Source organism: Oryzias latipes, chromosome 18 (assembly GCF_002234675.1).
Source record: "Oryzias latipes chromosome 18, ASM223467v1".
Classification (NCBI taxonomy): Eukaryota; Metazoa; Chordata; class Actinopteri; order Beloniformes; family Adrianichthyidae; genus Oryzias; species Oryzias latipes.
In genome coordinates, this window is record NC_019876.2 from 19,012,094 (window position 1) to 19,027,211 (window position 15,118).

The 15,118-nt window shown below is 39.2% G+C and overlaps 1 protein-coding gene across 1 annotated transcript; it reads left to right on the top strand.

The window, feature by feature from the left end:
- Positions 1-1,069: 1,069 nt before the first annotated feature.
- LOC101157161 (actin-related protein 2-B) lies at positions 1,070-15,027 on the top strand. The gene is made up of 9 exons (XM_004079859.3): positions 1,070-1,265; positions 2,152-2,262; positions 4,707-4,865; positions 7,141-7,270; positions 7,379-7,515; positions 7,601-7,750; positions 12,130-12,275; positions 14,299-14,431; positions 14,693-15,027. The coding sequence occupies exons 1-9, from the start codon at positions 1,218-1,220 to the stop codon at positions 14,861-14,863; spliced, it is 1,185 nt and encodes a 394-aa protein (XP_004079907.1). The 5' UTR covers positions 1,070-1,217; the 3' UTR covers positions 14,864-15,027.
- Positions 15,028-15,118: the final 91 nt, after the last annotated feature.

Below are 15,118 nucleotides of genomic sequence, written 5' to 3' on the forward strand. Positions count from 1 at the left end.
TTGTCATCAAACTATCTGTATTAGTCTAAACCTAACTCTTCTTCCGGGTCAGTTCGTCCAAAAATAAAGAAAGATCGCCAGCTGCAGCCCCCTCAACAGCTCAAGCACAGATTTCGCCATGCTGAACTTTCCAGCTTCTGACAAAATTTCTCAACCTCTTGGTCCCTGTTTTTCCAGCGCCAAATACGTGCAGTAGTGACAGACGAAGAATCCCTGCCTCCCCCCTGGAACTGCTGACTGGAATAGATTTACATGACACTTTTAGTGCTATGATTGTTAAAACAAAAATGAAATCCCCTCTTTGCACTATCGCTTTAATTATGTCACAGAATGAGCAGTGTTGAAGTAGAAAATCCAAAAAGCATAATGGAAGATTATTTTTTTATTTATATTACTTTTAAGTCGATTGATACTGCATCATTGTGAAAATGAAAAAGCATTTGTGTTAATTCATTTTAATTGTCAAATTTGGTATTTCTAATTGAGTTTTGCTACACAGTTACTAGAGAACTTTAAAAGAAATTAAATGTGAAATACCATTTTCTTTATCATTTTAATTAAGTAACAGAATGAACAGTGTAGAAGAAGAAAAAGAAAAAGCTGTTTGGCGGATTGATTTTTCATTTTATTTTTTCGAGTCAACAAACGCAGCTTGTGAAAATGAAAAAGCATTATGTTTTGAATTATGAGTCAGAATTTCTTCCATTTTTTTAGTGGCATCAGACCTCACTGTCAGAAACCTTACCAGCCCCAAATTCACAGCATCTCAATTTCAAAGTAAAAATAAAATACAAAGATGCTTTTGGCTCCAATAAAAGTCGAGGTTCCCCTGCTGAACCGTCATTTAGCCCTTTAAGTAAAGAAGACCTGTGCTAAGGACATAAGTTATGATGACTTTCACTGAAGGCACATAACCTATACAATTTTTAATTACAAAGATTAAAACATATTTAAGACTATAGATTCTGAATTTTCTTTTAAAGGTTTTTAAGCGAAACAAAAAGTTTCAGGCAGAAGCAGAATTTCCTCTTCCCTCCCCACAAAAAATGGGTGTTCTCAAATGCAGCGGTCCCTCCCTTGCTCAAAGTGCAAAGCAACCTTTGCTTTACCTGTCAGTAGTAATCCATACTGAAGTGATGTGCGCTGATCCAAAAATATTTGCTTCTTAGTCAGACAAGTGGGAGCCTTTTGAGCTGTTTTTTTTTACTCTTTGAAGCATGGACAGTCAGGGGAGGAGAGTGGTGGTCTGTGACAATGGGACAGGGGTAAGTCTGACAAAGCTTTAAAAATACAACAGCAAAAAAAAAAATCTGATGTTTGTTGTTTTGCTTCATTTCCTTTACTTTGAAAAATAACTTAAAATAACTTCCCAATATTCACATTATCTGCATGTCAGTTGAGGAATACGGTAAATTGTCGTAAAATATTTTCTAAATTTAATTTGACCAAATAATCTTAAAGGGGCATGCTCACACTTTTGCTATTTTATGCCGAATTTATGAACATGCCAGAAGTGTGAAAGCGTGAATATTAAGCCTTGTTTTCACATCTGTCTGGACTTGCCACACTTGCTTTAACACACAGCCATAAATGGTTGTGATGCCTTGCACAGAGCACACATTGGATGAAAAACAGGAAGAAACATCAGAAGTGCTCAAAAGTCGGAAGTGCCTTTTAAACCAAATTGCTGCATTTAGACTTGTAGAAACTCAGCAGATTCTGTTTCTGAACTTCATGGTTAACTAGAGGGATTTATTTTCCTGCATTAAATTGATGTTTAGTTAATATTTTTCTATGTCAGGAATGTATTGACTGTTTCAGACTAAGGAATGTGAGAGTGGCCACACTGACATGTTGAGACAGAGAGGTGGGAGGTGCAGTCATTACAGGCAGAAGCTCGGTCTATGGTTATTTCAAGCTCCCTAGCACTGTCTCTGTGAGATACAAGGTTTGCACTTGCCTTAAATAACATTGAATTTTAACTCTAAATGTTTTTCCAGATAACTCTAAATTAATTTTAATTATTAGTCCAGAAAGTTTTGCAGATCATTTTTAGTTCAGGGCTATTTGAATTCTGGGTTTTGTCAAAAATAAAATAGAGAACTTTAGAGTCATGCAGAAAGCTTTTCAGTTTTTCACTTCCTTTTACAGTTTGTCAAATGTGGCTTTGCTGGGGCCAACTTCCCTGAGCACATCTTCCCTGCCTTGGTGGGTCGACCAATCATACGATCGAATACAAAAGTTGGAAACATTGAGATCAAGGTGAGAATAATTAGAATTAAACACAGTTTGTAGGTGCATGAAATGTATTTATGACAGACGAAAGCAGGGATGGACAACTCTGAGGCTACAAAGCCACTTTCATAACCGTTTTCCAGGTTATCACCCCTGTCTGTGGGTCAGGTGTGTCCAGTCATCCAAAAGCCACAAGGGCAGTGATAGCTGGAAAAAAGCAGCTCAATGACTCTGAAGAACTAAAGTTATATATCTTTGAAATAAAAGCAAAACAAGAATCTGTTATTTAGAATATTTGGAAAGTGGCACACAAAATTTATGATTTTTGGTTTAAAATTCAAAGATTTTGTGCATCAATCAGTTCAATCAATCAATTTTAGTATTTGTACAGCACCTATAAAATCAGGAGCAACCAACGTGCATCATTCATGCAACAGTTTCAATAAGAAGATCTCTTGAAAGTGTGATTGAAAAATTAAAGCGTGAATAGTCTGAAGTCTTTAGCGGTTTGGCTCAGGGCCGGAGACATCTTCCATCTTTGCGATGACCTTGGACTAAGGGAAGACACCCCAGAGCCAAGATGTTGGTGGTGATTAAGGCTGGACCGCTCTGAATCGAAGAGCCAGGAGGGGAAATTGGCGGAGGTGGAGGTGTCTGGAAAGTACATAAACAAATTTCAGGCTCCCAATGGAGATACATATAGTCTTAAAGAAATAGTAGCTTAAATTTATTTTACTGTGCCAGTAACAATGCTCAACCTTGTATAATGTCACTTGTGTCACTGTATTCTTTTCAAAGCTGAATTAAGATGCAGCTTTGAGTCTGATCAGCTCATTAACTCCCTGATCCACCTTACCCCTCCACTTTGCTTTCATTGCATCTCCTAAGTCTTAAAGTTTCTTAGAATCTCACACCTGTCAGGCTCTGCACACAAATGTCACACACTCATGTAGCCTGACACCACCCCTAACCTTCAGAGCATTTAGCCTGTTAATCCTTGCAGGATTTTGTTCAGGTGTTTTGAAGTGCAGGTGCAGGCAGACTAGCACAAAACTGAAAGCTTTTTGGTTGTTTGTAAATTACTACAATGGAGACTTCTTATGTGAAAAACAACAAATAATTCAACAAAACAAGTTTGAGTGGAGTTGATCTGACAGTTTGTATATTAGGTGGAAAAATATATATCCTAATGTGTGAAAACATACATCTATAACATGTCAATAACAGATCCCAGTCTTGCAATGTCAGTCAATAAAATATTGCTCCTTTCCTGACCAAGCCTGAGGTTCCATACCATTTTGACCCAAAAGTACCAGTGATTGCAGTTTCTTCAAAGACCACTGGAGGCAGCTTTCAGAAGGGAGCAACTCCACGTTGACTCCCAAGTGAAAGAAAATGAACCCATGAATTTTTCATTGACTGTATACGAAAACTGAACTAAGTGAGTGTAACATTACCATAGAAAATAGTTTACTTCTGGCTCAAACCAAATGAAATCATTTCAGTCACTATTTTTGTGTGATACACACACCACCACATTGTCAGTAAGCAGTGACCTGTCTGAATCCTTGTCAATTAGTAGTAAGTTTGACGGAAAGCCACACCCCTTCCACTGAAAGCGGGCTCAAGAGAATCTGTCAATCAAACGCTTTCAACGTTAAATTTGAGACCACACTTCTATTGTGGCATCCGCTTTGTCAGTTTATAACTTGGTTGACTTGGACTACAGAAAAAATATAATAAAAACATTTGAATTATCAATAACCTCTTAAAAAAAGGTATGAGACCAAGAATGGTTATTCTGACAAAGAGAATGACTGCGCAAAAGCTGTTTATTTCTCTATAGAAGTCTATGGGATTTTGTCTTTTTGGAAGCAGCAGCTACTTCCTCTTTGGAATTCCAAGGGGGAGGAGTCACTCACTCCATTTCTCACATACAGTCAATGATTTATTCTGGCCTCTGAATCTTTTTTGAAGAAAGGAAAAACAAACATTACTCTCAGGGATGGGCAACTCCAGGCCTCAAGGGCCGCATTTCGCATGTTTTCCAACGTACCCTGCTCTGGCATGTTCTAATTGGTTGGACACACCTGAACCAGGCAATTAGTCATGACAAGGTAGTGGATTTATCGATCCACTTTAATGTAGACATTCCAGGACTGGAGTTGCCTGTCCCTGCTTTAGATGTAACTCATGACAATTCTGAGGGGCGTGAGAGGATTTTCTTTCAAAAATAACTTATTATTATTGTTATTTATTTTATTAGAACTAGATTTTTGTGGATGTTTAGGGGTTTGGATTTACTGATTGGGCTGGTAAAGATGGGGTGAACCCCAGTTAACATGCCTTGCTCAAGTCAGGCTTCATTTTTACCATGCACAATCCAATGTGTGACATCAGAAATGATCAGTTCTGTGCATTCATGTCTTTGTTCCTAACCTTACAACATCTGAATTCTTATCCTTCACCAGGACCTGATGGTGGGGGAAGAGGCCAGTGACTGTCGCTCCATGCTGGAGGTTTCTTACCCCATGGACAACGGAATTGTACGTTGCTGGGAAGACATGCTGCACCTGTGGGATCACACCTTTGGCCCAGACCGTCTAGACATAAACCCATCAGAATCCAAGGTATGTAACCAACAGAGATGGATCCTCTGATGTCTTCTTAAGATTCGGTCACACCCATCTGTGCTAGAATGATCAGCCAACTCCTCCAGCTTTTCAAGAACGGAACCAATGCATTTGAAATAATAATAATTAATAAAATAATTGATATATGAATGAATATGTTAATATACACTCACTGGCCACTTTATTAGGCATACTTGTCCAAGGGCTCGTTAATGCAAAATTTCTAATCGGCCTATCATATGACAGCAACACAATGCACTTATGCATGTAGACATAGTCAAGACGATCTGCTGCAGTTCACACCAAGCATCAGAATGGGGCAAAAAGGTGATATAAGTGACTGGAGCAGTGGTCTATAACCTTTTCAGGTTTGATGTCAGACTATATTTTAAGGCCACATTTTGCGTTTCATATTTTTTAAGCTTCCGGTTTCTGAAAAAAAGCTATTTTTCAAATTAAAATTTTACCACAAAAAATTTCGTTTGAAAAAGTCATTTTTTTTATAGATGACAAAAAATCAATGAAACAAAGTTATTGATTTTTTAGGAGTTGTCTCTGATTTGTAAGAAGTTCAATAAAAGGGACATTACAGTTTTTTTTTTTTTACATAGAACTAACACTGAGAAGTCAATCAAGCCTCAGATCAGCTTTAGGGGCAAAAAGATTTATTATAATTAATTTTTACCTAAATTCTGATTATTGTGAAAATTTTTTAACATACAGGAAACAGTTTCTGTGCTAAAGTTTCTTAACAGATGCCTGGCTAATTCACCCTTGCTGTAGGAAAATTCATAAATGTCTCTTTTACAAGTTTACACATATCAGCAACTTTATTTAATTGATTAAATAATTAGATTCCCTTTTATTCAAAAGTAGACGTTAACTTTAGCTGCGTCCGACTTCTGTGTTCTCCCTGGCTCTTGTCTCCCCAAATAAACTTGGTTGTTTGGTTTTAATTAGCTTTTTAGGTTTGGGCTATTAGCAGTCCAAGCTGCTGCTTTCAGTCACGTGACGTGTCAAGACAGACGGATGTGGTGAACAGAATCCGTCAGTTTTCCAAAATAAAACTTCCGCCAGTATTAAAAATAAACAAAACGGAAACAATCTAAGTTAGTGTATGCATTTTTTTCTGTCTGCGGCCTGGTACCAAGTGGGCAACGGACCGGTACCAGTCTGCGACCCAGGAGTTGGGGACCACTGGACTAGAGTATTTCAGAAACTGCCGATCTACAAGGATTTTCACGCGCAACCATCTCTATGGTCTACAGAGAATGGTCTGAACAAGAGAAAATATTCAGTGGGCAGCAGTTCTGTGGGTGGAAATGTCTTGTAGATACCAGTTAAAGGAGAACAACCAGACTGGTTCCAGTTAATGGAAAGGCAGCAGTAACTCAAATAACCTCTGGTTACAACCAACATCTGCAAAGGCAGATGGACTACAGCAGCAGAAGACCACACTGGGTGCCACTTCTGTCAGTTAACAACAGGAACCTGAGGCTACAATTCACACAGACTCACCAAAATTGGACAACAGAAGATTGGAAAAACCTTGATGAGTTTCTATTTTTGCTGCGATATTCAAATGGTAGGGTCAGAATTGGGAAATAGGAAAGCATGGATCTGTCCTGCCTTGTATCAACGGTTCAGGTTGATGGTGGCGGTGTAATGGTGTGTGAGAAATTTTCTTGGCACACTTTTGGGCCCATTAGTACCAATTGAGCATGGTTACAATGTCACAGCCTACCTTAGTAATATTGTTGACCGTGTCCATCCCTTAGTGTAGCCATCATGGCTACTTCTAGCAAGATAACACACCATGTCACAAGGCTGGAATCAGCTCAGACTGGTTTCTTGAACATGAAAATTAGTTTACTGCATTAAAATGCCCTCCACAGTCACCAGTTTTCAACCCAATAGAGCACCTTTGGGATGTGGTGAAACCGATGATTCATGTCATGGATGTGCAAACCTGCAGCAATTGTGTGGTGTTATGTAAATATGGACCAAATTCTCTGAGGAATGTTTCCAGTATATTGTTGAATCTATGCCACTAAGGGTTAAAGCAGTTCTGAAGTACTGGGTCCAACCCAGTACTGGAACGTGGACCTAACAAAGTGGTCAGTGCGTGTACATACAAGAAAGTCGTGGCACATTAAAAACAGAAGTTCAAGAGCATTCAACTCTCCTCCTTTCAATGGCCTCCAACATGGATGTTTTGTAGCAGATGAAGTCCATGTCAGAAGTCTGCATGTGTCTGCTTTTCTTTTCAAAGATCCTGCTAACTGAGCCCCCCATGAACCCTACCAAAAACCGGGAAAAAATTGCTGAGGTCATGTTTGAGACTTACCAGTTCTATGGCATCTATGTGGCAATACAGGCTGTGCTCACTCTGTATGCCCAGGGTGAGGAACCATCATCAATGATCCTTCAGCTTTAAATATTATGTTTAATTATCTTTTATAAATTGTTGTTTTTTGTGAGGATCTTAGAAACCATTTTGATTCCCACAGGTTTGCTTACCGGTGTGGTCATCGATTCAGGAGACGGTGTCACACACATCTGCCCAGTGTATGAGGGCTTTTCCTTACCCCACCTGACCCGTAGGCTGGACATTGCAGGGCGTGACATCACACGCTATCTTATCAAGGTGAGCAGATTAAAAATTGAGGAATACTGTCTATACTTGTGAACGCCACCAGTTTCTAGAATTTTTGGAATAAACTATTTCTCAGCTGCTGCTTCTCCGCGGCTACGCCTTCAATCACTCAGCCGACTTTGAGACTGTGAGGATGATGAAGGAGAAGCTCTGTTATGTGGGATACAACATTGAACAGGAGCAGCGACTGGCTACAGAGACCACCTTCCTGATGGAGTCCTACACAGTACGTCATGGAACAAATGTCCAATATAGTCATGCACACACAGTGAATATTAAGTCATTTTCCCTTTTTCCTTTAAGTTTGATTGTGTCAGCGGAAGGAAACCCAAATAAACCCAAAATGAAGCTTTGGTGATGATGGCGTAATTTATGAATGAACCTGCTTATTAAAGTAATTTATCATTTCATTTATTACTGCACCTGGCTCAAAACTGTACGACTGGATAGTTCCGATATTGCTCGCCATTTTTGTTCAACCTGTAATGTTTGCTTGCGGTTGTGAGGGGCTGTAATAGGAGAGCGTGTATAATTGACTGTAGAAGAGAGAACTGGACTAAGTGAGTGTGATGTCACCTATAGAATATGTCTTACTTTGGTTCCAACTAAATTAAGTCAATTCAGTTGCTAATTTTTTGCGATACAGACTTCACCATTGGAACCAGACAACGTAAGTAATGATTGGTCCGAGGTGGTCTGAGCCAACATTTCCATGACAACCACTCTCGCTAATGAGGAGTGAGCTTGTTGGAAGGCCACACCTCTACCACTTGAAAGCGGGCTCAGTAGAACCTGTCAAACGTTTAAACCGTTTGAGGTATGGGCCAGGGGGTACCACATGTTTTATTGAGGCATCTGATTGTGTCACGAGAGTGTGGGGGGTGGGGGGAAGTCACCCAAATGCAGAGATGAGGTGGCAGGTTCCAAGTCAACAAAGACTTTAATTCTTTAATAGCAGGCAAGCCAAACTAATATACTACACTCTAAAAAGAAAAAAGTTGATCCAACTTAATTGAATCACTTCAATTGATAACACCTAATTGAATTAAATTTATTCAACTTAAATTTTTATGGCTATCTAACTCAATTTGATAAGTTGATCTAACTTAAAACAAAGTTTTTCAATTTTGTTTATACAATTTAAATTGACACATTTTTCTAAAGTTTCAACCAATGGGCCTTGTGATTTTCATATCAAAGACATGAATGACCCAGCAATGTCTTGCATTACAAAGTAGAAGCTCACATGTCATGAAATCAGTCTTTAATAATTTAACATACGGTGTTTTATCACACAAGGGGGTTGGTCATCATCCTCTACCAAACTCTAACCCATGGTGCAGAAAGAAATAAACATAACAGTTTAAATTACTAGTTCAAACAGAGTAAAACAGCTAGACAACAAAACCCATTCAATTCAATTTCATTTGTATAGCCCAAAATCCCAACAACAGTCGTCTCGATGGGCTTCGAAGTAAACATGAACTCAAAAGGATCATGAATACAAAGAGTTCAATAGGAAAATACTAAACTGAACTAACAAACTGACTAAGCTATACTGGCATCCCTGCCCTTAGACCCCCCTTCGCGGTAAGGAAAAACTCCTAAAAAAACGGATTCCAGAAAAAAAGAAGAAACCTCAGGGGTGCCCACATGAAGGAGGGATCCTCCCCCAGGACAGACAGGCGATTTACCAGAACTCTTAGAGAAGAATTAACTTATCTAACGCTACAACTACATATATATGAAGTCCAGCAGACGAGCTTCATCCAGCCGTGGTTGAGGGAACAGTCAGGGGCGCGAGTCAAGCCTGAGACAGGAACCACGGCCAGGTGTAGGAGCAGGAGCAGAGACGAGGTACACAGTCAGGTACAGAGCAGAGACGAGCCTGAGACGAGGCAGAGACAGGAACCACAGCCAGGTGTAGGAGCGGGAGCAAAGGCAAGGTAAACGGTCAGGAACAGGAGCACGGATGAGCCAACTGGAGTCTGGAAGCACTCCCACTCCCCAGGAGGGGAGAGGGAAAGAGGGACAATACATGAATCGCACTGCACCAAACAGAGGCATGGAAAACTAAATGATAAATGATGATCAAAAATAGAGGAGAGGAAGGGTAGAAGTAGATGAGAAAAGAGGACAGAACCCCAGTGCACCATAGTTACCCCAGCTTCAGCTTATAGCAACCTTTTAAAACAAATAGTTATTGTTATAAAGTTTAATTTAAACACATTAACATTAAGTTAAATAATCTCTGAATACTAGCTAGTCTGACAATAAGCCAGTGCAAAGAGGAATGTTTTCAGTCTAACTTTGAATGTAGAAACTGAGTCGGCCTCTCTTGCATGAGCTGGGAGCTTATTCCATAAAACAGGGGCTTGGTGGCTAAACGCTCTACCTCCAACCGTACTTTTACTAATTCTAGGAACCACAAGCAGCCCTGCGAGCGAAGTGTTCTTATCGGATGGTAAGGGACTATGAGGTCCTTAATATAGGACGGGGCCAGTCCATGTAAGGCCTTATAGGTTAACAGGAGGTTCTTGAACTTGATTCTAGAATCAACTGGGAGCCAATGGAGCGAAACTAACACAGGAGTGATGTGATCTCTTCTGCTAGTTCCTGCTAACAATCTAGCTGCTGCGTTCTGAACAAGCTGGAGACTTTTTAAGGAACTCTCAGGACACGCTGCTAACAAGGAGTTACAGTAATCCAGCCTCGACGTAACAAATGCATGGATGAGTTTTTCAGCATCACTCTTAGAAAGTAGGTTTCTGATCTTAGCAATATTCCGCAGGTGAAAAAAGGCAGTTCTACATGCCTGAGATATGTGAGCCTTAAATGATAAATCCTGGTCAAATAAACCCCCAAGGTTTCTAACTGTGGAATTGGGGGCTATACATATACCATCCAGGGAGACAATCTGAGCAGACAGAGCATCACTGAGGTTTTTAGGACCTAGTATAATAAACTCAGTTTTTTCTGGGTTCAAGAGGAGGTAGTTAATTGTCATCCAGGTCTTGATGTCATTGATGCAGGCGTTCAGTTTCTCTATCTGGTCATTCTGGTCAGGTTTCATGGATAAATACAACTGCGTATCATCGGCATAACAATGAAAATTAATGCTGCATTTCCTGATTATGTTTCCTAGTGGTAGCATATAAAGCGTAAACAGGATGGGTCCTAAGACTGAGCCCTGTGGGACTCCATAGTTAACTCGAGTGCACTGAGAGGAATGTCCTTTTACATTAACAAACTGATACTCATCGGACAGATAGGATTTAAACCACTGGAGATCAGATCTTCTGATCCCCATGTCCTGCTCTAATCTGTGGAGTAAAATACCGTGGTCGATGGTGTCAAAGGCTGCACTGAGGTCTAACAGGACCAGAATAGAAAGTAGTCCCTTTTCTGAGGCCAATAACAAGTCATTAGAGACTCTAACTAGTGCAGTTTCCGTGCTGTGGTGGGGTCTAAACCCCGACTGAAAGTCTTCAAAGTGGCTGTTGTCCTGTAGGTGGCAGTAAAGCTGCTTAACTACAACTCTTTCTAGGATTTTAGAAATAAAGGGGAGGTTTGATATTGGTCTATAGTTGGCCAATATGCTAGGATCCAAACTGGGCTTTTTCAGAAGAGGTTTAACAACTGCATAATTAAAACTGTGGCACGTAACCCATTTCCAGAGAGGTATTTACCCATGGACAAAAACTCCCGCTTAAACCCCATTCTGCCCAAATAGGCAAAGAACATGGTATCCCATAATTCCTTGCGCTGCCTTACGTTATGACGTCATGACGCATTGACAGCTTCACACCAAAGTTACACCAACTTAATTAAATTAAGTTGATTGAAAATAAAATAACTATGTCAGACAACTGTTATTTTTAAGTTGAATGAACTCAAAAAAATTATTTATTTTCACCAAACTAAATAATTAAGTTGGAACAATGTAAAAAAGTGCATCTTTCCAACTACAGCCCAAATACTCATTTTAGAGGGGTAGACTTACAAACAGAAAATCAAGACGTAATGGACCAGCACAAGAAGAAGGCAAAGACAAGACTTAAATACACACAGAACTGACAAGACACAGGTGAGAATGATCAGGAGAGATTGGGGCCAGGAAGTAAAATTCGCAACACACATGCAGGAAAACTTCAAAATAAAACAGGAAACAGAACTTAAAAAATAACAGAGCAAAAACAGAAGCAAAAACTAAGGCAAAGAAACTCAAACCATGACAGATTGGCCAGTTTATAACTTGAATAACTTGCAATAAATAAAAAAATGTGCAAAAACATGTTAAAAAAGGTATCAGAGAATGAATGGTTATTCTGACAAGTATTATTATGGAGGAAAAGATGTTTATTTCTCTACAGAAGTCTATGAGATTTTTGTTTTCTGGGACCAGCAGTTTTGAAATGCAGGCTTGCTCCCAGCCAGTAGTCCTGTCCACAGCTCAAAAGTGATTTTCTAATGAACTCATGCCGCTCTGCAGAAACAGACTAGTGGGAACACTTTCAAAATAGTTCAAAAGATGATTGAAGTGGAACTTCATTAAAAAATATGATATTGAATCTAGTAGTTTAATGTTCCTTGTCTTTGTTCCAGCTTCCCGATGGTCGTCAGGTGAATGTTGGAGGAGAAAGATTTGGAGCCCCTGAAGCTCTTTTCCAGCCTCACCTCATCAACGTGGAAGGAGCAGGAGTGGCTGAGCTGGTTTTCAACACCATCCAGGCTGCAGACATTGATCTCAGGTTTGAGTCTTCTCACTGCTCCCTGTACCTTTCATTGAGTGAGTTGTTGACCTTTGACAACAAAATCAAAGAAATTCCTGAAAGTGTTTCCGAAAGTTCTCTAATAGGGAAATCCCAATCCGATTATGTGATCAGAAATCAGGCCCAATCATGTGGTTGATGACTCGATCGAAAATCAGATGTTGTTGCCCTATCAGGGATCGGCCATTAACATTCTTTCTATTAAGATCGGTGCTATATATTTCAAGCTTATTTTTCCAGATAAAAACTCTACTAGAATTCTGCATATCATGAACGGATTACCACACATTTTTGTACAGTAGTTTAAACAGGAGGCGCACAAAAACAGGTAAACTAAGCTAAGCTAAGCTAAACTAAACTAGTGAGACTGTAACCACCCGACCTGTATGCAGATCTCTATTGGTTTCACAGTACGATCCAGCATGCGAGAACCACGCGTCACTTCCTTTTTTCGCTAACTTGAATATTACTAATAAACACGCACACAGACAAAATTTGTTATGAGGCATGAGGGCTAATTTGTTCAATCAGCAGATGGCAGGATCCACGTACAATGGGGAGTAAACCGCAGTTGTACGGAATTTCGTGGACGCTTCGCATCGGACAGTTCAGGCTTCCACGCCATTCCACACTTCGTCTGCCATTATCCCTTATGTATAGAATACAAAAACTGACATTTTTATTGCAGATTTTCACTAAACATTCTCAGAATAGCTGTAGGTGACCAATATATCAGTTTGAAAGTTCTTAGTTTGGATTTAGTCTCTGAGTCAGGAATTGAGAGAAATATGATAGAAACTGGACCAGACTTACATGAACTCAAAAACTATTTTTTTTTATCAAATTGACTGACATCCTGAATTATCAAATTTCTTGCAGTTTTATAACTTTAATATTAGTGAGCTACAACTCTTGGCATTGCACTTTTGACGGTGTGCGTGTGTGGATAGTTGGTCTTGTGGCATCACATACTGGATTAAAGTGTTTTCTTAACTCTGGGGATGCTCTCAGATAATTCTGAAAGAGAATACAATGTAATTATGCAAAGTTTTGTGGCAAAGTCAGGCAGTTTTTATTGGAATGAATAGGAAAGGACTTTCTTGAACAACAGCTCACCTAGTGGTTATTTGGAGAACAGACCTGCAATTCTTATGTTTAACAAGCCTGATTGTTTTTACTGGAATAAGATCTGCATCAAACTTCCATGGAAATATTACACAAGTTTACACCATGTATTAGGAGGTGAATTTCTTTATTTATTCATTTGTTTCATAAGAGTATTTCTATATTTTAACTTGCTCTCTGTAGTTTACTTTATCAAACATTTTTATCAGGTATCCCAAATAAAGGAATTTGTCCCATTCTTTTTGACTGGATCAATGCTCTTTTTGTTTTGTTTTTTTGTAAAATGGTTAATCCTAAACAATTTTACCAAGCCATTTTTTCTGCTCAAAGCTGATTTTCTATTTGTACCTCTCCTGGCGTCCCTATATGTGTTATAGCCTTAGTGTTTGCACGATGAAACTCTAAATACCAAAACGTCAGACGATAAATTTTCAGTTTTCTAATTCTGAATGTTGTGCAGGAAACCTTCTTTCTTCTGATTTATGGATATCCTGTTGCCATTTTCCTGAACTTCCATCTGCTAATAAATGTGCAACGGAATGAGTCATTAATTATCCGAATGTCATCGTCCCACAAGTAAATCCTAGTCTTTGATTTTTGCATAGTCGTATGGGCAGTGACAGAAACTTAATCAAAACTGAACTTTTCAGCACAAGATTAATCATGACAATGTTTTGAATACTTCTAAAATTCCAGCAATAACACAGCAAGGCTGCTTACAAGAAAACTAAGGAAGTATTCAGAGACATTTTAGAAAGTCCTTGATGGTTTAAATTTGGAATTTGTTGCTTGCACCTGCAGCCGTGTCACACGGCCACAACCACACCTACACACAATTCGGTGCAAAACAATGTCTTTATTATGTCTCTCTTTGCAGGGCTGACTTCTACAAGCACATTGTTCTGTCTGGAGGGACCACCATGTACCCCGGCCTTCCTTCCAGGCTAGAAAGAGAGATCAAGCAGCTCTATCTGGAGAGGGTTCTTAATGGAGACACTGCCAAACTATCTGTAAGAGCACATACATTTAATTTTAATGATGATGAATTCTTCAAGATTAAAAACCAGATGAGGCTTTCAAAATACTTGGTATAAGTCTTTTGTTGTGGTGTTTTTGTGTGGCAATTTATTATATGTCTGTAGTCAAGAAAACAAGGGTTTGGTGTGTTTTTACCCTTTACACTGATCAAAAAAATAAGTGATAAAATACTTAAATGTGTGAAAATGCGTATGTGTGAAAAACTACTTTCATTTTATTTTGTTTAATTGCAGAGGTTTAAGATCCGCATCGAGGACCCTCCCCGACGTAAGCACATGGTGTTTCTTGGTGGCGCTGTGCTGGCAAACATAATGAAAGACAAAGACACTTTCTGGCTGAGCAGAGAGGAGTACCAGGAGAAAGGCCTGGGGGTGCTGAAGAAGCTGGGAGGGGGAATCAGATGAATTAAAAAAAACAACCTACAATAACAAAACGACAAATTTTTGAACAAAATGTTATAAATGCCTCTAACTTTGTCTTTGCTCTGCACCTTGTTTTAGCTTTTTAGTGATTATTTCCTATTCTGCATTCTTGGAAAATAGTAAAAGCTTATTGAAAAGATTCATAATTTAATGTTGTTTTTTGGTCAGCAATTCATTCTGAACGTTATTAAATGGCAAGGTAGATATTTTAAATCTTTTAAGACAGCCTGCATGCTT

What these genes read in the sequence shown, in the direction of transcription:
- LOC101157161 (XM_004079859.3), top strand. Translation starts at nt 1,218, where the DNA reads ATGGACAGTCAGGGGAGGAGAGTGGTGGTCTGTGACAATGGGACAGGG. An exon ending in GCTCACTCTGTATGCCCAGG is followed by an intron (nt 7,271 to 7,378) that starts GTGAGGAACCAT and finishes TGATTCCCACAG; the next exon opens with GTTTGCTTACCGGTGTGGTC. An exon ending in TCCTGATGGAGTCCTACACA is followed by an intron (nt 7,751 to 12,129) that starts GTACGTCATGGA and finishes TCTTTGTTCCAG; the next exon opens with CTTCCCGATGGTCGTCAGGT.